The 23,983-nt window shown below is 42.6% G+C and overlaps 1 protein-coding gene across 1 annotated transcript in view; it reads right to left on the bottom strand.

Annotated features, from left to right (window-relative positions):
* Nucleotides 1–16,978, bottom strand: part of yeats2 (YEATS domain containing 2) — a 65,626-nt gene extending 48,648 nt beyond the window's left edge. The window contains exons 1-7 of the mRNA XM_038963578.1: nt 16,733–16,978; nt 15,809–15,914; nt 15,543–15,640; nt 9,544–9,636; nt 9,210–9,443; nt 8,772–8,905; nt 6,239–6,400 (exon numbers count right to left, since the gene is read on the bottom strand). Of these exons, the coding sequence (XP_038819506.1) occupies nt 6,239–6,400; nt 8,772–8,905; nt 9,210–9,443; nt 9,544–9,636; nt 15,543–15,640; nt 15,809–15,908 (821 nt within the window). The 5' untranslated portion in view covers nt 15,909–15,914; nt 16,733–16,978. The remainder of the gene's footprint in view (nt 1–6,238; nt 6,401–8,771; nt 8,906–9,209; nt 9,444–9,543; nt 9,637–15,542; nt 15,641–15,808; nt 15,915–16,732) is intronic.
* Nucleotides 16,979–23,983: the final 7,005 nt, after the last annotated feature.

Here is a 23,983-nt window from a genome sequence, read left to right as displayed (position 1 = left end):
TTTGAGAAGGTCCAGAGACAAACATTTCCTAGGTGGCAAAGGTCCGGATGGATATCGTCTTTTATCGGCACTGTCGTACAGCGTAGTAACAAACATATTCGTCTACAACATAGCAAACACGTTTTTATATGAAATGCCATCTGTAAATATGAATAGAATGGTTAAATTATGAGCCTAGTTGGTTTAGCCAAAGATGAAGCCAACAACCTTCCCGCTAGCCATGATTGGCTGAGATAATGGTCTGCAATATAACACGCTTCTGTCTATTTGAGCTGGTCAGTATGTCTAGGTAATCCTGTCTAACGTGGCTATTGTTTTTAAATGTATCGTGTATTAAAACTTCATAAGTGTTGCTCTCCACTTTCTGGAGGACTGAGTTTTGAAATCAGTGGAATTCGAGTATGATAGCTAAGGAGATGGAGAAAACACCAGTCTCCAGATTACATCTTCAAACGGACACCCATGGCATCCGTCAGGAGACGCGTCCAACCATGAATGACGTATACGGTTAAGATAGTCTAGCTAGCTACAGTAAACGTTGGCAATTTTTTTTAATTCAATTGTTGCCAGCAGCACAGTTACAGTCACCAACGCTCTGGATAACATGAAAACAGCCTAACCAGCTCTGCTAGGGGGAGTAAAATGGTCAGAGTGGGGTGTTCTCTCATTATGTTTCTGGAAGTAGCTAGCCAATGTTAACCAGTTAGCTCGGGTGCTTGACTGCCGTTGTGAGGTCAGAACATTCGGATCAACCCTACACATCGGCCAGAGCATCCAGTGTGCGCTCTGAATGCGAAACGCTCTGAATTTATGACGGACAATCTGACAGCACAGTTGCAGTCACCAACGCGCTGGATAACATAACACCATAACCACCTCTGCTAGGGCGAGTAATGTTCAGTGAGCTGTTCTCTCTCACTTAGATGTCTGGAAGTAGCTAGTAAGTTAGCTTGGGTGCTTGACTGCTATTAGTACATTCGGATCAACCTTTAAAGAGATGGGTGGGGCTAAAGGTTAAGAGGGTGTGAACGATGTTGAATGGGTGTAGACAAAGAAGGGCTCTCTAATAGTAGTACCAAAACATTCAAATGCCCTTTTCACAAAAGTGAGTTTACAAGTTGATCAACTTTCAAAGCAAAATAACTTTCCCATTGTTCCTCAACTGCAGTGTATGATAAACCATTTTGTAGCTCTGAGTCTCTACTTTTGTCCAATGTAAAAAAAACACTTTCAAATTTTGCTACATAAGACCAATTTGAGCCAGTCGGTCACATATTTTCTGGAGAACAAAGGAGAGTTTAACAACAACAAAAATATCTGAATGCACAGAACGTCACTGTGGGCCATGCAATATTCATGTAAAAGTCACTCTGGGCCTTGCCCTGCATTAATGAGAGAAATTACACTTTCGGTCTCCTGCCAATGCTTTGAATCTTGGCACAAATGGTGCAGGTGTTCATTGGTGAACCCGGTGCGATATTTGTTTTTAATAAAGTTAATTCACAGCTGTATGTGGTGCCAAACATGGTCAGGATGTATAGTGCCAGTTTCTTGAGAACAGGGACATCAGCTGCAGGCATCATCGTTCCCCAGAAAGTAACAGGGTCACAACCACCAGCCTGCTCCTTCAAAGACACGTTTTCTTGCAGCTCAATCAACTCCATTTGCAGTGACGCAACATCTACCCATCAGAAAGACCGGTTTTGCTTCTTCTGACAACTTCATCACATTTGTGACCAAGAAGGGCATCTGGGTGAGCAGCAGCAGTTCTCTTCCAACAATGAAGTCATCAAAGCATGCCTTGAAGTTATCCATCAGCTTCTGGATGAAATCAACATGTTTGGGAACATCTTTGTCTCCCAGCGTTTGCACCAAAAGATTGGGGAAGTGGACAAGTTCTCCCTTAAAAAGGCTCAAATTTCCTCTGGAAAGCCCGGACAGCTGTTATCATATCACACACGGTGTTGTCTCGTCCCTGCAGCTTAACATTCAGTTGATTAAGGTGTGGTGTAATGTCTGTCAAAAATTCTTCTTATCTTCCAAAAACTCAGAAACTGAGTTTTGGAACGCCTTTGTCAATCTTTTGCTCTGATAAGAAAGCTTTGATTTCCACCTGAATGGCACAAAGGCGTTCCAAAACCCTGCCTTTGCTGAGCCATCTGACATTGTTGTGCAGAAGTAAGTAATTGAAACTGGCATTGGCCTCGGAGACCACAGACTTCAGATCTATCCCCCTTTTGGTCAGCATCCCTTTGATGGCCTCATGGATATCTTCTCCCTGTGTGTGTGCTTCTAGATTTGTTAAGTCCAACAGCTCCTCACAGAATTCCCACCAGAAGCTGGGCATTATCAGTGTTATCTGTTGTTTCATGCAGAGCTAATGAAATGCATGGTGCATTCTGAATGGCCTCATCAAGTTAAATCTTCAGCTAATATTTCAGTTCTCCTCCATTGCTGTGGAATCTGACAGTGGGGATCTGTTTGATATTTTCCCTGAGCTTTTTGTTTACCTCCGAGCAAGGTCTCAGCAGCATCTGAAAAGGTTTTTTGGTGTTTTCCCAAAACCCAAGCTATCCTCACTGAACATTCCATTGCACACTGTTGGGCTGTCATGGAATTGACAAGGACTTTGGTGGACCTCTCATATTGGGATTTGAGTTGGTTTATCTTGTTTGTTCTCACCTCCGTGTTCAGGGGATACGTCTGACCGAATTTACTATGCCTGGTGTCATAATGGCACTTTTCACGAGAGCTACGGACTCACTGCATATCAGGCACAATGGTTTTGTGCTAGTTGCGGGGAGAATGAATAAATACTGTTCCGTCCACTCGCCTTTGAATATACGGTTTTCAGAATAAACTTGTAAAAAAATGTAACAAGCCATATAAACAAAGTTACTGGTAACTAAGCTCCTTCTATCTGTGATATTTACAGTTGAACTGCAGTCAAATCTTTCTGTTTCTTTCTGCCTGCTTGTACCAAGGTTCCGCTGAGGATATTTGGATTAATGCGATTGGGTAAGACGCGGCCTCTTGTATTTGCATATAACCACGCGATTGGATTAGACAGGGCACTAGTACATGTGGCAGTTGCTTCAAGAGAGACAGAGAAATAGAGGTTAATGAGGTAAAGAGGCCGCTGCGCCCGGTTGATAAAAAAAAAAAACGGTCTAAAAATGACTTTTATATAATAAAATGTCCGGATTGACCCTTCTCTGGGTCCGGACCCGGACCGTAAGTTGAGTTTGGCTGCAGAGCCGTGGTTGGCTCCATTCGGGTCTCTCAGCTGTAGTTACATAGACCTGAGATCCGATGACAAACTAACCAGACCGGAGTGAAAAGTTTGAATTTTGGGTCCCGGGTTGGGTGTTGGTTTTTCAGGTTTTGGTGGACTCATGAATACCTCTAATGTTTACTACTCAACCAGTCAAACAGATTTTTCTGCAACTGAAATCCTTGGGCGTACCACCATAGCCTTTTTTTCCAGGTTGCCTGAGTCCAAACTGTAAAATAATAATAATAAATAACCCCAAAAAATGGGATGGAAAAACCCTTCCAGTGTCAACTTATACATCTAAAACAAGATAAAGTATGTAGAAAAGACAATGGACCTATATATTTATTTTATGGAATCTTTGAGAAATAAAAATCACCAAAATAAAAGCTAGACAGTGAGGGAGAATTGAAAATATCAAAAACACTGAATATAGAAGTATATACAGGGCATTCGGAAAGTATTCAGACCTCTTGACTTTTTCAACATTTTGCTAAGCTACAGCCTTATTCTAAAATGGATTAAATAAAAATACATCTCGTCAATCTACACACAATACCCCAAAAAAAACAGGTTTATATAATTTTTTGCAAATGTATAAAAATAATAACGGAAATACCTTATTTATGTAAGTATTCAGACCCTTTGCTATGAGACTCGAAATTGAGCTCAGGTGCATCCTGTTTCCATTGATCATCCTTGAGATGTTTGCACAACTTGATTGGAGTCCACCTGTGGTAAAATCAATTGATTGGACATGATTTGGAAAGGTGCACACACCTGTCTATATAAGGTCCAACAGTTGAACGTGCAAGTCAGAGCAAAAACCAAGCCATGAGGTGAAAAGAATTGTCCGTAGAGCATCCAAGACAGGATTGTGTCGAGGTCCCCAAGAACACAGTGGCCTCATTCATTCTTAAATGGAAGAAGTTTGGAACCACCAAGACTCTTCCTCGAGCTGGCCGCACGGCCAAACTGAGCAATCGGGGGAGAAGAGTCTTGGTCAGGGAGGTGACTCTGACAAAGCTCCAGAGATCCTCTGTGGAGAATGGAGAACCTTCCAGAAAGACAACCATCTCTGCAGCACTCCACCAATCAGGCCAAGCGTCAAGTCTGGAGGAAACCTGGCACCATCCCTACGGTGAAGCATGGTGGAGGCAGCATCATGCTGTGGGGATGTTTTTCAGCGGCAGGGACTGGAAAACTAGTCAGGATCGAGGGATAGATGAAATGAGCAAAGTACAGAGAGATCCATGATGAAAACCTGCTCCAGAGCACTCAGGACCTCAGACTGGGGCAAAGGTTCACCATCAAACAGGACAACAACCCTAAGCACACAGCCAAAATAACGCAGGAGTGGCTTCGGGACAAGTCTCTGAATGTCCTTGAGTGGCCCAGCCAGAGCCCAGACTTGAATCCAATCGAACATCTCTGGAGAAATCTGAAAATAGCTGTGCAGCAACACTCCCATCCAACCTGACAGAGCTTTAGAGGATCTGCAGAGAAGAATGGGAGAAACTCCCCAAATAGAGGTGGGCCAAGCTTGTAGTGTCATACCCAAGAAGACTCAAGGCTGTAATCGCTGCCAAAGGTGCTTCAACAAAGTACTGAGTAAAGGGTCTGAATACTTATGTAAAAGCAAAAAATAAAAATGTAATCAATTTTAAAATAAGGCTGTAAGGTTACAAAATGTGGAAAAAGTCAAGGAGTCAGAACACTTACCGAAAGCACTATATTTTGTTATTATGTTTGAACAAAAGAACACAGGATTATCCATAGCAAAATGCATAGAATTGGCGAAAATTAGCTTTAAAACAGCATGTTCTCTCAGCTCCATGGCAGAATATGTAGAACTGCATGAAACGTCCATTAAATCTGCAACGTTTTCTCTCACCTGCATGGCAAAATAGGTAGAATTGCAAGAAATGTGCTTTAAACTGCAAAGATTTCTCACAGCTCCATGGAGAAATTTGAGAAAATGTTCTCTAAAATTAAGCCTCGCTGACCACGACCCCTGCCAAGCCCACCACCTTAGCCCCTTTTTAATACAGAAAAAACCCTGGTCTAACAGTAGATAGGCCTACATCTGCACTAGCTATGCCTACATCGTTGTCTAGCCAAACAGAAGTTGTTCAGAAAACTTTTGTTGACCTATAAAATTAAATGAAAACGGTGTAAATACGGGCAAAACTACATCGTAGCTCAGGGTTGGGCAAATGGCTCACCGAATTAATAATTAATAAAAAGCAACTAATTCGGGGTCTCAACTTACTGTTGAAAGTTATAATATTAGAATGCACAAGGTGTCAGCTAACCTTTCTTTAGATTGCTAAATTAGTCTAGCCAGCTATCTAAACTAGTAATCATGGTCAAATTACCAACCGGGAATGCAGGGCACATTTTGTTAGTCACTCTCATTTAGATATCATATTAACATGGCATATATTAGGGCAACATGTGTAGAATTGCAGGAAATGGGTTATAAAATTACTAAATCTTCTCTCCGCACCATGGAAAAATGTGTAGAATTGCAGCAAATTTGCTTTAAAACTGCTAAATATTCTCTACACCTCATGGCAAAATGTGCATAATTGCAGGAAAAGAACTCACTCTGCTGACAAGGGGGGGGCTAAAATATTTTGCCTGCAAGGTGGAGGGGGGCCCCCAAAATGTTTTTGCTTTGGGGCCGGCTCTGACTGCATATGTGGGTATGGATGTGGGTACACAGACCCACATGCCACTGCTGCCCCTCATGATGAGTTCAGATCTTTTTGTTTCCCCCACCCCCATCAAAGTTACCCATCCCTGTCGTAGCGCGTCAGATCAAAACATGTTGCACAGAGAGTCTCAATCTGTCTGCTGTTGCCTGAGGCCTGCATTTAAAAACAACACCCCAGTGATCTCTTCAATAACAAGACGAGCACTACCTCCAAAGTACAGACACGTGCGCACACAAAAACATACCTGACTTCCACCAGGTCATTGGGCTTGTAGCTGGGGTGCAGGAAAAACCAGACTTTCTTGACAAAGTGGTCGATGCTGGGCTCTCTTCTGGAGCCTCTGACGTACACCATCCACTTATGGGTCGACTGGTCATTCTCCTCCCGCTTATCAGGAGGGATATACCTGGGAGACAGGAGGGAGATCATATATTTCAGCCATTTAGCAGCCGTTTTTAGGTAGGAATATGTGGCCCCAGGACCCTGGCATTACTAGTGCCACACTCTTACCAACTGAGCCACATACTCTAGGACCACCAAAGGTATCGAGAGAAAGCAAGGAAGGTAGGGAGAAGGGGAAGAAGAAGGAAAGATAAGCTGGGGGACGGGGAGAAAGAGCGAGAGAAAGAGAGAAAAGTAGAGAATAAAAAACAATGAGAAAACACAAAGAGGGAAAGAAACAGCGAGAGACAGGTATGCAGGAAGGGCTGTCTAGCAGAGCTGTCGGTCACTGTGCACTAGTGCCCCGGTTCTGTTTGTTTACCTCGGATTGACAGATGGAGGGGAGGAGAGAGTGAGAAAGAAAGAGGGAGGGAGCTGCCTCGCAGGGGGAAAGGAGGAGATAGAAAGAAGCTGGAGCTCAGACGGAGTTCTCTCTACTCCCTGGGCGGCATGTAGCCTCGCGGTTAGAGCGTTGGGCCAGTAACCGAAAGTCAATGGTTCGATTACCCGAGCCGACAAGGTGAAAAATCAACAACCATCACTCCTGTGTTCCAATGACACGTTGTGTTAGCTAATGCAAGTTTATAATTTTAAAAGGTTAATTGATCATTAGAAAACCCTTTTGCAATTATGTTAGCACAGCTGAAAACTGTTGTTCGGATTAAAGAAGCAATAAAACTGGCCTTCTCAGACTGGCCAATAAAAAGAAAAGATTAAGATGAGAGTTCCTCTGTCCAGTGTCTGTGTTCTTTTGCCCATCTTAATGGAGAGTTGAGACTGGTGTTTTGCGGGTACTATTTAATGAAGCTGCCAGTTGAAGACTTGTGAGGCGTCTGTTTCTCGCATGGAATAGCCTTCATTTCTCAGAACAAGAATAGACTGACGAGTTTCAGAAGAAAGGTCTTTGTTTCTGGCCATTTTGAGCCTGTACTCGAACCCACAAATGCTGATGCTCCAGAAACTCAACTAGTCTAAAGAAGGCCAGTTGTATTGCTTCTTTAAATCAGAACAACAGTTTTCAGCTGTGCTAACATAATTGCAAAAGGATTTTCTAATTAGCCTTTTAAAAATGATAAACTTGGATTAGCTAGTGCAATTGGAAAACAGGAGTGATGGTTGCTGATAATGGGCCTCTGTACGCCTATGTAGATATTCCATTTAAAAAATCTGCCGTTTCCAGCTACAATAGTCATTTACAACATTAACAATGTCTACACTGTATTTCTGATCAATTTGATGTTATTTTAATTGATAAAAAATGTGCTTTTCTTTCAAAAACAAGGACATTTCTAAGTGACCCCAAACTTTTAAACAGTAGTGTATATAGCTAACATTTGAAATACATTTCATAGAGTAAAGTAAGGTGCTAGTACATGATGAAGCTTTTACAGATAGGGAGTCTAGCTACTTTGTTAAGTCAAGGGACATAATTAATAATTACTGTTTCATGACACCGTTATGACATTGTCGTATCCTACTTGTTGTCTTCTAGTAGAGTGTCTCCCTGTAACCCCTAAACTTGTGATCCAGGGAGAAAACATGTCATTGATCAAGAGTCCTGTATCAAGACTGGGCTTGCATGACAGGCACCCAGTTACCCAACTGCTCACTGTGATGGGAGGGAACAAAAACAAGGTGTGCTGACTGCCTACTGAGAAACTCAACTGAGGGCCCAAAAAGGTGACACTATTTTCCTGCATGGGACACACGCAAAAAATCTGTAAACTGCACGAAAAAACATTTAAAAACTGATGGAGATGCGCAGAAAGATCGGACGGAGAGAAGCAGCTGAGTAGGCTAATGGCTGGTTAAGGGATGCGGGATGGCTGCTCACAGCTATCACACGTGATATTGGATGAAGCGCTCATTCTGATATGAAATATCTGACATCGCGCTCTACACTGATATTTGTAGAACGCGTAGGGATGCATTCTGTGCTCAGTCATGAATGTGGATATCAGAAAGATACACCATTATATTTAGTGATCACACGGGAGAAAATCTCTTCACGTCTCTCTCCGAATGACCAAGTGGCGATACAGTCTTGGGTCTGCGCACTTTTTTACGGAACTACCCGATTCATGTGGATGACCTATTTAGACATCCAAACGGCAAATATTGCCTGAAAGTGATGAGTTTGCAACCCTGTAACTGTATAACAAGGGCTTGCAACACACTGCTGTTGTTCATACCTTCCTGTATCTGTCACACAGGACTAGAAACATTGTGAAATGACTTAGAAAGTTCACCGTGTCAAAAAAAAGAATGGGACCACTGCCTTGAAAAGCTCTCATTCAACTGAGTAAAAAAAGTCGTTGATAACGTCATTCACGTACTTGGAGACATTTCCCACCACGATGGTCTTCTTTATGTAGAGCCTGGAAGCCTCATCTCCTGTAGTGTGGTAGGTCACCCTCTGTTCCCCCCCGTCTGACGACAGGACACCTGACGACGGGATGCCAAACGTGTCCTACAACAAAGGAGACAGTCATAGTATTAATGTTAGAGGGTGTATCAGAAGCCTTTTACCGCTGCAGTAATAATCATGAGGGTCATCGTATGATTGCCTTCCCAAGGGTGCGTCTCAATAATCTACAGTGCCTCCCTCTCTTTAGCTCCTTTGCCTCATCTGCATAGGTCTGAAAATACAGGATGGGTGAAAGCAATTTGCTTATACCTGACCAGGTTTTTCAGATCAGTACAGATAAAGGAAAAAAAATAAAAATAAAAAATAAAGGAAAGGAGACGGGGAGTGGAAGTCACTTCAGACTCACCTTCCCTGTGTTGCGGCCCGGCCTGCGCTCCTGCCTGCCCCTGTCCTCTCTCCAGGCCCCCTCCCCGTCCCTATCCGGCCCCTCACCCAGCTGTGACAGGGACTCAGACTCCGAGGGCCCCAGGGAGTGGGCGTCCGAGCCCTGGTTGAGAGGGGAGGAGGAGCGGGAGGGTGACTCCAGGAAACGCTTGATGGCCGGGTGGTTCAGCACCGCCGGGTCGCTCTTGGATGCCTGCTTGTAAACGTAGGAAAGGAGAGGGGATGAAGTTGTAGAATTTATATTTGTTGAATACAAAGTGGGTACAAATAAGAAATTAGACTTAAAACAACCTTACCTCTTGGAGCTTGGGCACCCCAGCGTTGGCATAGTAATTGGCCACGATACAGGCTCTGAGCTTGTCCATCATTCGCCTGGCCTCATTCAGACGCTGTAACAGAGAAATGAACAGCAACACTGAAACTTTCTCCTGCAGCATAAACGTGTAATTAACCTTTCTCCTACAGTTTAAGCATGTAAGTACCCAAGCGGCTAAGGAGTTAGCCGAAAGGTGGACGGTTTGATTCCCAGGCCGGGCCTTGGGAAAAGGGTGGAATTGATCTGGCAAATGGATGGCTGCTGGGTTCACATCCTCAAGACATTCCCCTATCGTTGGGCCCTTGAGCAAGGCCCTTAACCGCACAACATGCTCTCCATCCAGGGGCGCTGCACTGCAGCTTGGCCATGCGCTCGTCTCAACTATATGTGTGATGTGTGCTGTCTGAGGGTGTTAAGAACGGAGAAGACACATTTCCATTGTTCTCTGTAACATATGGACAATAAAGTAGTATTGTATTAGAGCTGGGAGATACGGACAAAAATTCATATCGCAATAAATGTAACTATTTTGCTCGATACCAATAAATACAACATACAATTATTATTTTTATATGGACAGTTACTACTTTGCATTAGCGGCAGGGGTCTAGACAATTTTCTTCCAGTGCCAAGTAAGACAACTGAGATGGTAGCCTATGACTCAAAAGGTAAGCTATTCCATCTAACATATCCAGGAAAAACATGATTGATATTTTGATGTGCAACCTGTCTAAATAGGATCCAAAATGATCACATTTATTTCTGGCTCTGCGGAGATGAATTGTCCGACATCTTTGTGCATATTGGCCTAGGCTATACCTATTATTCACCACCTGAGGAAGTGGGAACTCTTTAGATAGGTTGATTACTCTAAATATGATATTGTTGCTAGATAGCCATGTAGGCTAATTGATTCATCTATCAATAAATGCAATGTCTGACAAAAACGTTCAAGCACTAGGCCTAGGCTAATTGATGTAGGCCTATTACCGACAAATGGCGTGCTCTGCTCAGCTCCGTGGGCGTATCAAAACCATGCTACATAGCCTACTCAGGTAGTAAAGTGGTACCATGTCGGGTTGGCCGATATTACAATAACATTGTCTATCGACAATGATTGACAGCCATCGTCGATGGCGACGACACTGTGATGTGACTGACGATGGTTTAGCCTAAATGTTGAACTTACAGCATTGCAAGCGGTACCGATGAACCGAGTCTGGAACCAACGGGACCCTGACAAGCTTGTATCCCCAAGCCATAAGACTACTAAATAGCTAACCAAATAGCTACCCGGACTATCTGCATTGACCCTTTATGCACTAACTACACTGCTCAAAAAAATAAAGGGAACACTTAAACAACACAATGTAACTTCAAGTCAATCACACTTCTATGAAATCAAACTGTCCACTTAGGAAGCAACACTGATTGACAATAAATTTCACATGCTGTTGTGCAAATGGAATAGACAAAAGGTGGAAATTATAGGCAATTAGCAAGACACCCCCAAAAAAGGAGTGATTCTGCAGGTGGTGACCACAGACCACTTCACAGTTCCTATGCTTCCTGGCTGATGTTTTGGTCACTTTTGAATGCTGGCGGTGCTCTCACCCTAGTGGTAGCATGAGACGGAGTCTACAACCCACACAAGTGGCTCAGGTAGTGCAGTTCATCCAGGATGGCACATCAATGCGAGCTGTGGCAAAAAGGTTTGCTGTGTCTGTCAGCGTAGTGTCCAGAGCATGGAGGCGCTACCAGGAGACAGGCCAGTACATCAGGAGACGTGGAGGAGGCCGTAGGAGGGCAACAACCCAGCAGCAGGACCGCTACCTCCGCCTTTGTGCAAGGAGGTGCACTGCCAGAGCCCTGCAAAATGACCTCCAGCAGGCCACAAATGTGCATGTGTCAGCATATGGTCTCACAAGGGGTCTGAGGATCTCATCTCGGTACCTAATGGCAGTCAGGCTACCTCTGGCGAGCACATGGAGGGCTGTGCGGCCCCACAAAGAAATGCCACCCCACACCATGACTGACCCACCGCCAAACCGGTCATGCTGGAGGATGTTGCAGGCAGCAGAACGTTCTCCACGGCGTCTCCAGACTCTGTCACGTCTGTCACATGTGCTCATGTGCTCAGTGTGAACCTGCTTTCATCTGTGAAGAGCACAGGGCGCCAGTGGCGAATTTGCCAATCTTGGTGTTCTCTGGCAAATGCCAAACGTCCTGTACGGTGCTGGGCTGTAAGCACAACCCCCACCTGTGGACGTCGGGCCCTCATACCACCCTCATGGAGTCTGTTTCTGACCGTTTGAGCAGACACATGCACATTTGTGGCCTGCTGGAGGTCATTTTGCAGGGCTCTGGCAGTGCACCTCCTGGCACAAAGGCAGAGGTAGCGGTCCTGCTGCTGGGTTGTTGCCCTCCTACGGCCTCCTCCACGTCTCCTGATGTACTGGCCTGTCTCCTGGTAGCGCCTCCATGCTCTGGACACTACGCTGACAGACACAGCAAACCTTTTTGCCACAGCTCGCATTGATGTGCCATCCTGGATGAACTGCACTACCTGAGCCACTTGTGTGGGTTGTAGACTCCGTCTCATGCTACCACTAGAGTGAGAGCACCGCCAGCATTCAAAAGTGACCAAAACATCAGCCAGGAAGCATAGGAACTGAGAAGTGGTCTGTGGTCACCACCTGCAGAATCACTCCTTTTTTGGGGGTGTCTTGCTAATTGCCTATAATTTCCACCTTTTGTCTATTCCATTTGCACAACAGCATGTGGAATTTATTGTCAATCAGTGTTGCTTCCTAATTGGACAGTTTGATTTCACAGAAGTGTGATTGACTTGGAGTTACATTGTGTTGTTTAAGTGTTCCCTTTATTTTTTTGAGCAGTGTATTTTGACTCATCACATACGCTGCTGCTACTGTTTATTATCTATCCTGTTGCCTTTACCCCTACCTATATGTACATATATACCTCAATTACCTTGGAGCCTTACACATGAACTCGGTACTGGTGCCCCGTCCATATAGTAAAATGATCGTTACTCATTGTTTAATCTTTTCTATATCTCTCTCTGCATTTTTGAGAATGGCCCGTAAGTAAGCATTTCACTGTTTGTAAACAACAGGTAGACTTAGAAAAATTTGATTTGAACTTGACTGAGTCTCGCAGTGCACAGCAGGGCCGCATACAAGTGACATTGTGAGTAATTTGCCTATTCCTATTTTCTGTAGCCTATTTCAATAAATGTGCTATATAGATTTGCAAAAAAAATATTTTAAAAACAGTTTTCTCTTTGTCATTATGGGGTATTGTGTGTAGACTGATAAGGAAAATGTTTTATGTAATCCATTTTAGAATAAGGCTGTAACGTAACAAAATGTGGAAAAAGTGAAGGGGTCTGAATACTTTCCGAATGCACCGTATACCCTTAATCCCCCCCGCCAAAAAAATACACTCCTCTCTTCACCATACTGAGCAGCACCCTAACCAAACCCTTACCCTACATCTTACCCTAAACCGGGATGGTATCCTAACCCCAATCCAAACCCCATACCGGGTTCATATCCAAATCCCAACCCTCCCCATACACTAATACAACACACTCTTTCCCTTCTTTGAGTCCACCCCTCTCTTTATTCATGTATTGTTTAGTCAAGTTTAGTTTTGACTCCTATTTAGTATTTTCTTTATCATTTCTATAATTGTAAAGTGACTTTGGGTCCTTGAAAAGCACTATATAAGTCCAATGTATAATTATTACTATAATTATTATTATATATCACTATGTTTTATTGGTACATAATCACGATAGGACAAAGGTTGACATCGCCCAACCCTAGTACCATGAACTCAATATTAAGAGGTGAGAAATACAGTTGAAGTCAGAAGTTTACATACACTTAGGTTGGAGTCATTAAAACTAGTTTTTCAACCACTCCACAAATTTTTTGTTAACAAACTATAGTTTTGGCAAGTCGGTTAGGACATCTACTTTGTGCATGACACAAGACATTTTTCCAACAATTGTTTACAAACAGATTATTTCACTTATAATCCACTGTATCACCATTCCAGTGGGTCAGAAGTTTACATACACTAAGTTGACTGTAATTTAAACAGCTTGGAAAATTCCATAAAATTATATCATGGCTTTAGAAGCTTCTGATAGGCTAATTGACACCATTTGAGTCAATTGGAAGTGTACTTGTGGATGTATTTCAAGGCCTAACTTCAAACTCTGTGCCTCTTTGCTTGACATCATGGGAAAAGCAAAAGAAATCAGCCAAAACCTCAGAAAAAAAATGGTAGACCTCCACAAGTCTTGTTCATCCTTGGGAGCAATTTCCAAACGCCTGAAGGTACCACGTTCATCTGTACAAACAATAGTACGCAAGTATAAACACCATGGGACCACGCAGCTGTCATTCCGCTCAGGAAGGAGACATGTTCTGTCTCCTAGAGATGAACATACTTTGGTGCGAAATGTGCAAATCAATCCCAGAACAATAGCAAAGGACCTTGTGAAGATGCTGGAGGAAACAGGTATAAAAGTATCTATATCCACAGTAAAATGAGTCCTATATCGACATAACCTGAAAGGCCGCTCCGCAAGGAAGAAGCCACTGCTCCAAAACCACCATAAAAAAGCCAGACTACGGTTTGCAACTGCACATGGACAAAGATCGTACTTTTTGGAGAAATGTCCTCTGGTCTGATGAAACAAAAATAGAACTGTTTGGCCATAATGTCCATCGTTATGTTTGGAAAGGGGGAGTCTTGCAAGCCGAAGAACACCACCACGCAGCATCATGTTGTGGGGGTGCTTTGCTGCAGGAGTGACTGGTGCACTTCACAAAATAGATGGCATCGTGAGGTAGGAAAATTATGTAGATATATTGAAGCAACATCAGTCAGGAAGTTAAAGCTTGGTCACAAATGGGTCTTCCAAATGGACAGTGACGCAAAGCATACTTCCAAAATGGCTTAAGGACAACAAAGTCAAGGCATTGGAGTGGCCATCAGAAAGCCCTGACCTCAATCCTATAGAACATTTGTGGGCAGAACTGAAAAAGTGTATGCGAGCAAGGAGGTCTACAAACCTGACACCAGCTCTGTCAGGAGGAATGGGCCAAAATTCACCCAACTTATTGTGGGAAGCTTGTAGAAGGCTACCCGAAACGTTTGACCCAAGTTAAACAATTTAAAGTCAATGCTACCAATTACTAATTGAGTGTATGTAAACTTCTGACCCACTGGGAATGTGATGAAAGAAATAAAAGCTGAAATAAATCATTCTCTCTACTATTATTCTGACATTTCACATTCTTAAAATAAAGTGGTGATCCTAACTGACCTAAGACAGGGAACTTTTACTAGGATTAAATGTCCGGAATTGTGAAAAACTGAGTTTAAATGTATTTGGCTAAGGTGTATGTAAACTTCTGACTTCAACTGTACATGATATACTCACAGAAAGCTGTGCCTCTACTCTCTCTAACTAGAACAGTAGTTGCCTTGAAAAATGTATTTTTCCCAATGCATCTCTCCCTCCTCCTCTGTGCACAGTGGGGAGAGGAAGTGAGAGTGGCTTGCTCACACAGCAGCCAAAACAGGGACAGGCAGATAATTTTATAGCAGGAATCGACATAATGCATAGGCTATTGACCAAATTATGGTTGTGGAACAATCTACAGGAACGTTGGACAGCAAAATCACCGATAATTACTGATGTAAGCAAAATGCTTTGTTCGGTAAGTGAAGGTGATGTCGGTGTCAGTAATTTCTGGTTAATCATCCCAGCTCTATATTGTACATTGTAATTACACACAATTAAAGGTAATAAACATGAAAACAGAGTGTGTGTCTTTGCATGCATTTAAGGTGTTAGTACTTTTGTACCCTCATGGTTCTGATATGATTCATGTATGGTGGCATGATACTCATTCAGTAGATGAGGTTAACAGTTACCTGTCCGATCACTTCGATCTCATGTTCTTTGTTCTTCATCTCCAAAGAGAACTGGTCTTTGATAATGGCCTCAATCTTCTGCACCGTAGCTTCCCTCGCTGGCAAGTTTGAAAAGAGTATGAAAATGCAGACAGAGTGAGCTAGGTCACATGTTAGCATCATCCTAAAGATACTGTGAACCAGTAATTGTCCATGCAGCCTAAGTGCACAAGTACAGGAAGGCTTTAATAGTACAATAGCATGTGTTGTAGAACTTCCAGTCTTACCATTTTGTTCCACTACTTTGTGTCGCTTGTTCTCCTGAACCTGTGAGATGTCTTCATAGTCTGGGTCCTTGTCTTCAATCTTCCTCTTGATGCCTGACATGATTGACTGAGAGATAGAGACAACGGCAATGTGTAAATTCAACCGCTGTGCTCTGGAAACCATGTCCCTGTTGCTTGCTCTCTGGTATATGCTAGATATATTTATCACTGACTAAAATGGAGAAGATGCTGGCAGTAAGCTTTTTATCTTGTAGCAGCAACAATTGCTGAGTTCTCAATATTATTCCAGATAATCAAATAACAACCTAGCTTGTTAGAAGTGTATTACATTTCCCTACATGGTATTTGTGCAGTTCACAAACAATAATGTATGAAATCACTGCACCTGCTAGCCTAGCATGTTAGCTAGCATAATATGTCAAAAGGGGAATAAGTGCTAACAGAAAATGAAAAACATTGCCCGTTTCCAACAACAAACCTCACAAAACATGGCATTCTATTGAATGGTTATATATTTTTTTTACTTCGCTAAATTATATGTACAGTGGCTAGCTAGATGTTCTAATTTAGCATATATATATAGCTAGTTAGCTAGCCAGCCATCTAACTGGAGATCTATGCAAAAATGTAGCATTAAGCATAGCTATGTAGGTGCTAAATGCTACCTAGCATAACATGGAGCAAGTCGGGTAACTCTGCTACTCGACCCTGATGTCTAGCAAGGCCTTTGAACTACAGTAACGACGTTATTAGCGAGCAGCTAGCTAGCATTGTTTCGTGGTACACCAGTGATTTGTGAAGACACTTTGCTACCAAACTTGACAATGCAGTCATCTATGGTACATTTACCCATTACGATAACATTATATTGGAATCGTTTTCCCACTCTCACAACATACCCCAATGTTCGACAATTTACCCTACCTCACGCTCGTGGTGCAGGAACTGGGAGGCGTGCTGGAGAAAGTTGCTAGCAGGCTAACTAGCTAGCTGAACGTGTGTTGTGATTGTGTTTGCAAGCAAGCCGATACGCCCGCTTCTGTAGTTTAATAATTACTTTTCTGCGGACGTTTCTATATAAAGTGAGTTTTCATTCAAAGTTAGCTATCTATGTTTATTAATGTTTTGCTGGGTTTGTAGAATCTCGAGCTAGCCCCATGGCATTCGCCTGCAAACAGTTGGGCCTTGCGATTCCTGCGATGAACCAGATGGGGGCACTAGAAAACAGAATCATAATCCAGACTGCACAGAATACAGTGACCTGCCTTACACAGTACAGTATCCGTGTAATAATTTAAGCTTCGAAATAGGGAAATAATGTAACCAATGTCATAAAACACATCACACATAATCAAGAAGTTATTGAAACATCTTTGCTTTTCTTGTTGAGCCTTTGCTTTCCCTCAAAAGACGCTTTACCCAATTCAAATAGTTTGTAAACACACTATACAGTGGCCAAGGGTTTCTAATGCCAAGACCATAGCCCACTTGATTTATTTGTTTATCAAATAGAAAACAATCTGGCTTGTGCCACATCTGTTTGGTACAGTAACCCTAACAATATTGTATAAATATGCCCTGAAATGACATCACCACATATAAATCCATAGGTTCATAACAGTGCATGTGGGTGAGATGAGATGTGAGAAGAATCGCAAAATGGTGCCAAATGTCTGCATTACAGACTGGATTTATTAGATCACATGGTCAGGTTAATTGTAAAGATGTCATAGATACAAATTGATCTTGATAAACCTTTGAGACAGTGTTTTTATTCTCCAGTATGAAATCCGTGTGGGTTTATTGCTATATAATCTGAGAAAAATGTCTGAGGTTTTGATGTAATGCTTCTACATTAGAATAAAAAGAAAGGGAATTGAATCATGGGCAATAGTGGTATGCTTACCTTTAATAATAATAATCTGTAATCCCAACATGTTTCAAACTGCCGCTATTGTCCTTGTTCCCAATAACTCCAAGGTAACCTGCCTAAATGACTATCTGTGGTCTGTAATTATGAAGTGCTTCGAAAGGCTCGTCATGACATACATCAACACCATCATCCTAGACACCCTGGACCCACTCCAATTCGCACACTGCCCCAACAGATCCACAGATGACGCAATCTCTATTGCACTTCACACTGCTCTCTCCCACCTGGACAAGAGAGGAAATAACTATGTGAGAATGCTGTTCATAGACTACAGCTCAACGTTCAACACCATAGTCCCCTCCAATCTCATCACCAAGCTGGGGAACCTGGGACTGGGCACCTCCCTCTGGAACTGGATCCTAGACTTCCTGACAGAACGGTGGTGAGGGTGAGTGTAAGCAACAACACTGATGACGCGAAGGTGGTAGGCCTGATCACAGACGGTGATGAGAGCCTACAGGGAGGAGGTCAGAGACTTTGCTGTGTGCCATGGCAACAACCTCCCCCCTTCGTCAGTAAGACCAAGGAGCTAATCGTGGACTACAGGAGAAAGAGGGGAGAGCACGCCCCTATCCACATCGCTGGGGCTGAAGTTGAGTGGGTCGAGAGCTTCAAGTTCCTTGGCGTCCACATCACTAAGGACTTAACATGATCTACACAAACCCGCACAGTCATGAAGATGACACGACAGCGCCCCTTCCCCCTCATGAGGCTGAAAAGATATGGCATGGGCCCTCAGATCCTCAAAAAGTTCTACAGCTGCACCATTGAGAGCATATTGACAGGCTGCATCACAGCTTAGTATGGCAAATGCACCACCCTCGACCACAAAGCGCTATAGAAGGTGGTGCAGACAGCCCAGTACATCACTGAGGCCAAGCTCCCTGCCATCCAGGACCTCTATATCAGGCGGTGACAGAGGAAGGCGCGAGAAATTTCCAAAGACTCCAGCCTCCCAAGCCATAGATTGTCCACTCTGCTATTGTCCGGAATACAGTACCGAAGCATCGACTCTCCGGCCAACAGGCTCCGAGACAGCTTCTAGCCCCAAGCCATAAGACTGCTAAATAGCCATAGGACTACTAAATAGTAAATTAATGGTTACCCAGACTATCTACACTGACCCTATCTTGCACTGACTATATGCACACGCACACGCACACTCACATTACACTGACACTTCATACAACACAAACACACATACACACACACACACACACACATACCAACTCAACACAAACACACATACACACAAACAAACTATTTTACACTCATCATATGGTGTTGCTACTCTGTTCTTTATTTTACTCTAAATATTATCTCTCCTGATGCCTAGTCACTATACCCTGCCTTCATGTACTGTATATATTTAACACTAATACCTCATACCCCAGCACATTGACCTGGTACTGTCTCCCTGTATATAGCTCAATACATTTGTATTCTATTCCTCTTGTGTTACTATTTTTCTTTTGATTATTCATTTTTTTACTCTGCATTGTTGGGAAGGGCTCGCAACCAAGCATTTCGCGGTTCAGTCTACACCTATTGTGTTCGGCGCATGATTTTGATTTGAACAGAATTACATTTTGCTAAATAGATAACCTTCTGTCCTGGCACCACCTCTCAAGGTTGTGTACACAGAGTATGCTAGATCTATGTTTATGTTCAGTGAAGATATATGATTGAATACCTCTTATAAAATATTGCCTTAAAAGAGTACCTGTGCCTAAATATAAACTGTTACAGCACATGAAAATTACTACCGGCACCTATTTCAGTCCAAGTCAAGCACTACTTCTCACCCACACCCCACAAAAGTGAAACAGAATAGAATTTGCATACTAAAATATGGAATCGATATAGATACAATCTTTGCAGAACTGATGTATGTTTGTTGTTGATGCACCGTGGATAGTTTGTTTTGTCTACAAGATAACTGAGACCAATCTCTTAGGCCCTAAACACAGTCTGGAATTATACTATACCACTGCTCATGATCTATCCTTCCATTCCCCCTTGAAATAAAAGAGAAACCATCACCTCGCTCTGCTGCAAACATATAAACACCGTAGGAACATATCTAGGATCAGATTACCTTTAACCTATCCTAGGGGGTTATAGCAGTGAGGGTTAGGGTGGATCAGAGCCAGATGGCTCTGGGGTGGATGGGACTCAAAAACTGACCTGAGATCAGACAGCTTCATAAACTCCATCATCACGCCCCCTGTTGTAGCCAACCTCCAGACTGCCAGCACAACAGATGGTTCCCCATGAGAGTAAACATCCATTAAGTGAAACAACATCTTGGTTTAGCAACATATGCGTTCACGTGTGTAGCATGTGAAATTGATAAGAACAAACCAGAAACTCATGAATAAAGTATGAAGCCACAATAGACGTTTTCCAAAGTAGTGGAATTATTCTCCATAATATTGGTGTTTAAGCACCCTTTTTGTTGTTCATTTCTTTTCAGATGTACAGTGCATTCAGAAAGTATTCAGACCCCTTCGCCTTTTCCACATTTTGTGACATTACAGCCTTATTCTAAAATGGATTAAATTGTTGTTGTTTTTTCTCATCAATCTACAAGCAATGCCCCATAATGAAAAAGCAAAAACAGGTTTTTAAAACATTATAAATGATAAAACACTGAAATATCACATTTATATAAATATTCAGACCCTTTACTCAGTACTTTTTTGAAGCACCTTTGTCAGCGATTACAGCCTTGAGTCTTCTTGGGTATGACGCTTCAAGCTTGGCACACCTGTTTTTGGGGAGTTTCTTCATTCTTCTCTGCAGATCCTCTCAAGCTATGTCAGGTTGGATGGGGAGCGTCGCTGCACAGCTATTTTCAGGTCTCTCCAGAGATGTTCGATCAGGTTCAAGTCCGGGCTCTGGCTGGGCCAGTCAAGTACATTCAGAGACTTGTCCCGAAGCCACTCCTGCATTGTCTTGGCTGTGTGCTTAGGGTCGTTGTCCTGTTGGAAGGTGAACCTTTGCCCCAGTCTGAGGTCCTGAGCATTCTGGAGTAGGTTTTCATCATGGATCTCTCTGTATTTTGCTAATTTAATCTTTCCCTCAATCCTGACTAGTCTCCCAGTCCCTGAGGCTGAAATACATCCGCACAGCATGATGCTGCCACCTCCAGACGTGACGCTTGGCATTCAGGCCAAAGAGTTCAATCTTGGTTTCATCAGACCAGAGATTCTTGTTTCTCATGGTCTGAGAGTCTTTAGGTGTCTTTTGGCAAACTCAAAGTGGGCTGTCATGTGCCTTTTACTGACGAGTGGTTTCCATCTGGCCACTCTAGCATAAAGGCCTGATTGGTGGAGTGCTGCAGAGATGGTGGTCCTTCTGGAAGGTTCTCCTATCTTCACAGAAGAACTCTGGAGCTCTGTCAGAGTGACCATCAGGTTACTACCCTGACCAAGGCCCTCCCCAGATCTGTGCATCAACAGAATCCTGTCTCGGAGCTCTACAGACAATTCCTTTGACCTCATGGCTTGGTTTTTGCTCTGACATGCACTGTCAACTTATAGAGACAGGTGTGTGCCTTTCCAAATCATGTCCAATCAATTGAATTTGGAGGCGAAAGAAACACACACCTGTTTAGGTGAGGCACTGGCTAGCAAAGTAGAACACTTAAAAAAGAAAAGGAGAGACGCACACTCTAGGAGCTCAGACGCAATAATTTAATAATCTATAACCAACGTTTCGACAGACAAGCTGTCTATACTCTGATGAAGACAGCTTGTCTGTCAAAATGTTGGTTATTAGGTTATTCAATTATTGCATCTGAGCTCCTAGAGTGTGAGGCTCGCTTTTTCTTTTTCAATCAATTGACTTTACCACAAGTGGTCTCCAGTCAAGTTGTAGAAACACCAAGACGATCAATGGAAACAGGATGCACCTGAGCTCAATTTCGAGTATCATAGGAAAAGGTCTGAATACGTATGTACATAACATATCTGTTTTTATTTGTAATACATTTGCAAAGATTTCTAAAAACCTGTTTTAGCTCTGTCATTATGGGGTAATGTGTGTAGATTGATGAGGAAAAACAATTATTTATTCTATTTTAGAATAAGGCCGTTGTCACATCCTCATCTGTTTCACCTGTCTTTGTGATTTCCTCCACCCCCCTCCAGGTGTCGCCCATCTTCCCCATTATCCCCTGTGTATTTATACCTGTGTTCTCTGTTTGTCTGTTGCCAGTTCGTTTTGTTTCATCAAGCCTACCAGCGTTTTCCCCTCTGTTCCTATCTCTCGATTGTTCGTTATCCCGTTTTTGTCTGCCTGCCATGACCCTGAGCCTGCCTGCCGTCCTGTACCTTTGCCTACCTATCTGGATTACTGACCCCTGCCTGCCCTTGACCTGTCTTTTGCCTGCCCCTGTTGGATTAATAAACTGTTGTTAGTTCGACGTTATCTGCATCTGGGTTTTACCTGAAACATTATAGCAGTAACGTAACACAATGTGTAAAAAGTCAAACGGTCTGAATACTTTCCAAATGCACTGTATTTTGATGTGATAAGGCATTTCCGTGTAACTTCTCCCCTAGGCCACTTCCCTTAGATGATTGACAGGTAAACACCAATGTAATAGCCTGTATAATGTTTAATACTAGTGTAATTCCTCTGCTCCAGTCTGTAGGTAAGTGGGTGTGGTAGACAGGTAGTCAGGCATGTAAATATCTTTACATTATTCTGATCACTGTGATTATAAGACAGCATAGTTTCACATTTCCAACATGTATGGCTTGTTTTATCTACTACATTTGCACTATACCATAGTATTGCTGCCACTGATGTTTTTAAGCTATGGTATTTTATATTGTATTGCAATATGCCATATAAGAACTGCACACCACGTTCAGTATAGAGAATAACTTTATTGATGCTTCATTTACACAAGTCAGCAATTACAGTCCGACATACTACAGCTCAGACAGTCCACGCAAATTTTCAGAAGAAACAGAAGAACCAAGGCGAAAGCGAGATTTGAATATCACATCATACATACTTTAATGTTCTGTTTCCTTAATAAAAAAAAGTACTGTAGGCTATACAAATTCATCACGGCCATAGTTCAAATCCAGAGTTCCCATGAAAGCTCAGTTCAAAACCTCACCTCGGGGATTTGATCTGAGCCAAATGCCTAACTCCGCATTTACATCCATTTCCCTTGAGAGTCATCCAAAATAGAGCAGACAACTTACCTGTGGCAGACTGTCAAAAACAAGCATCACTCGTCAACAACACACACAATCCCAGCATTCACCACAACAACAGGAAACAACAAGTCTCTCTCGCTCAACTATGACACAAAACACTGGAATGCAGATTAAGCTAACATGCCTCACATTTTCTTTCACTTTGATTTGTTTAGTAAAAACATAATTGAGTAACAAAACCGTTCCTTATCCTTCACCCAATAACGGAGTGCATGTTCCTCTACCCCCCTCTTTTTCTCTCCCTGTGTTGATCTTGATCTCACATATTATAGTTGTGCTATTTGTGGGGAACCACAGCAATAGCAGGCAGACCAGTATGAGGCGCTGACAGGCTCCATTCACTCCACTTACATACGTCACATGAAAGCAAATATAATTTACTGATACAGTAATAAAAGGAAATAAAAAATAATATGTACATTGTGATATAATAGTAAAAGTGCACAATTGGGGCTATCGGATACAAAAAAAAACACCAAAAAGACACAAACCATATGCGAACAAGGATGACAGAACTTTTAAATAAAAATGTGGTAAAGAGAAGGCCTCAACGTCACCGTATCACAGCAATACATCAATTCACAGCAATTCATCTCTTATTCTAACGACACCAAAAGTAAAAAGCGACTTTTACTGACCAGAATCAAGACTTAAAATTTCCACCATCACACCTGCCAATCAATCATATCCTGTGAGTTAATACACAGGTGTCAGCTCGTTAGAGCTAAAGGCACACACACCTGGAGGTTTCCATGGTTACCCCGAGCTACATTGTGTACATGAGCTATACATTGTATGAGTATACAGGTGAGAGGTGCCATTGTCTATGTATGGCATAGAGTTCTATAGAATTTGCATATATGAGGCAAGGCCACTGGGTAAGCAGCACAATAGTAAACAGAATATTATGATATAAAGCTACAACTGGTTTACATATAATAAAAATCACCCAATATACCACTCACTTATAACAGTCTTTGATATTTCATCTACTAAGGCATC

The sequence above is a fragment of the Salvelinus namaycush genome, chromosome 25 (genome assembly GCF_016432855.1).
Source record: "Salvelinus namaycush isolate Seneca chromosome 25, SaNama_1.0, whole genome shotgun sequence".
NCBI classification, from domain to species: Eukaryota; Metazoa; Chordata; class Actinopteri; order Salmoniformes; family Salmonidae; genus Salvelinus; species Salvelinus namaycush.
This window is presented reverse-complemented; position numbering and strand designations above follow the sequence as displayed.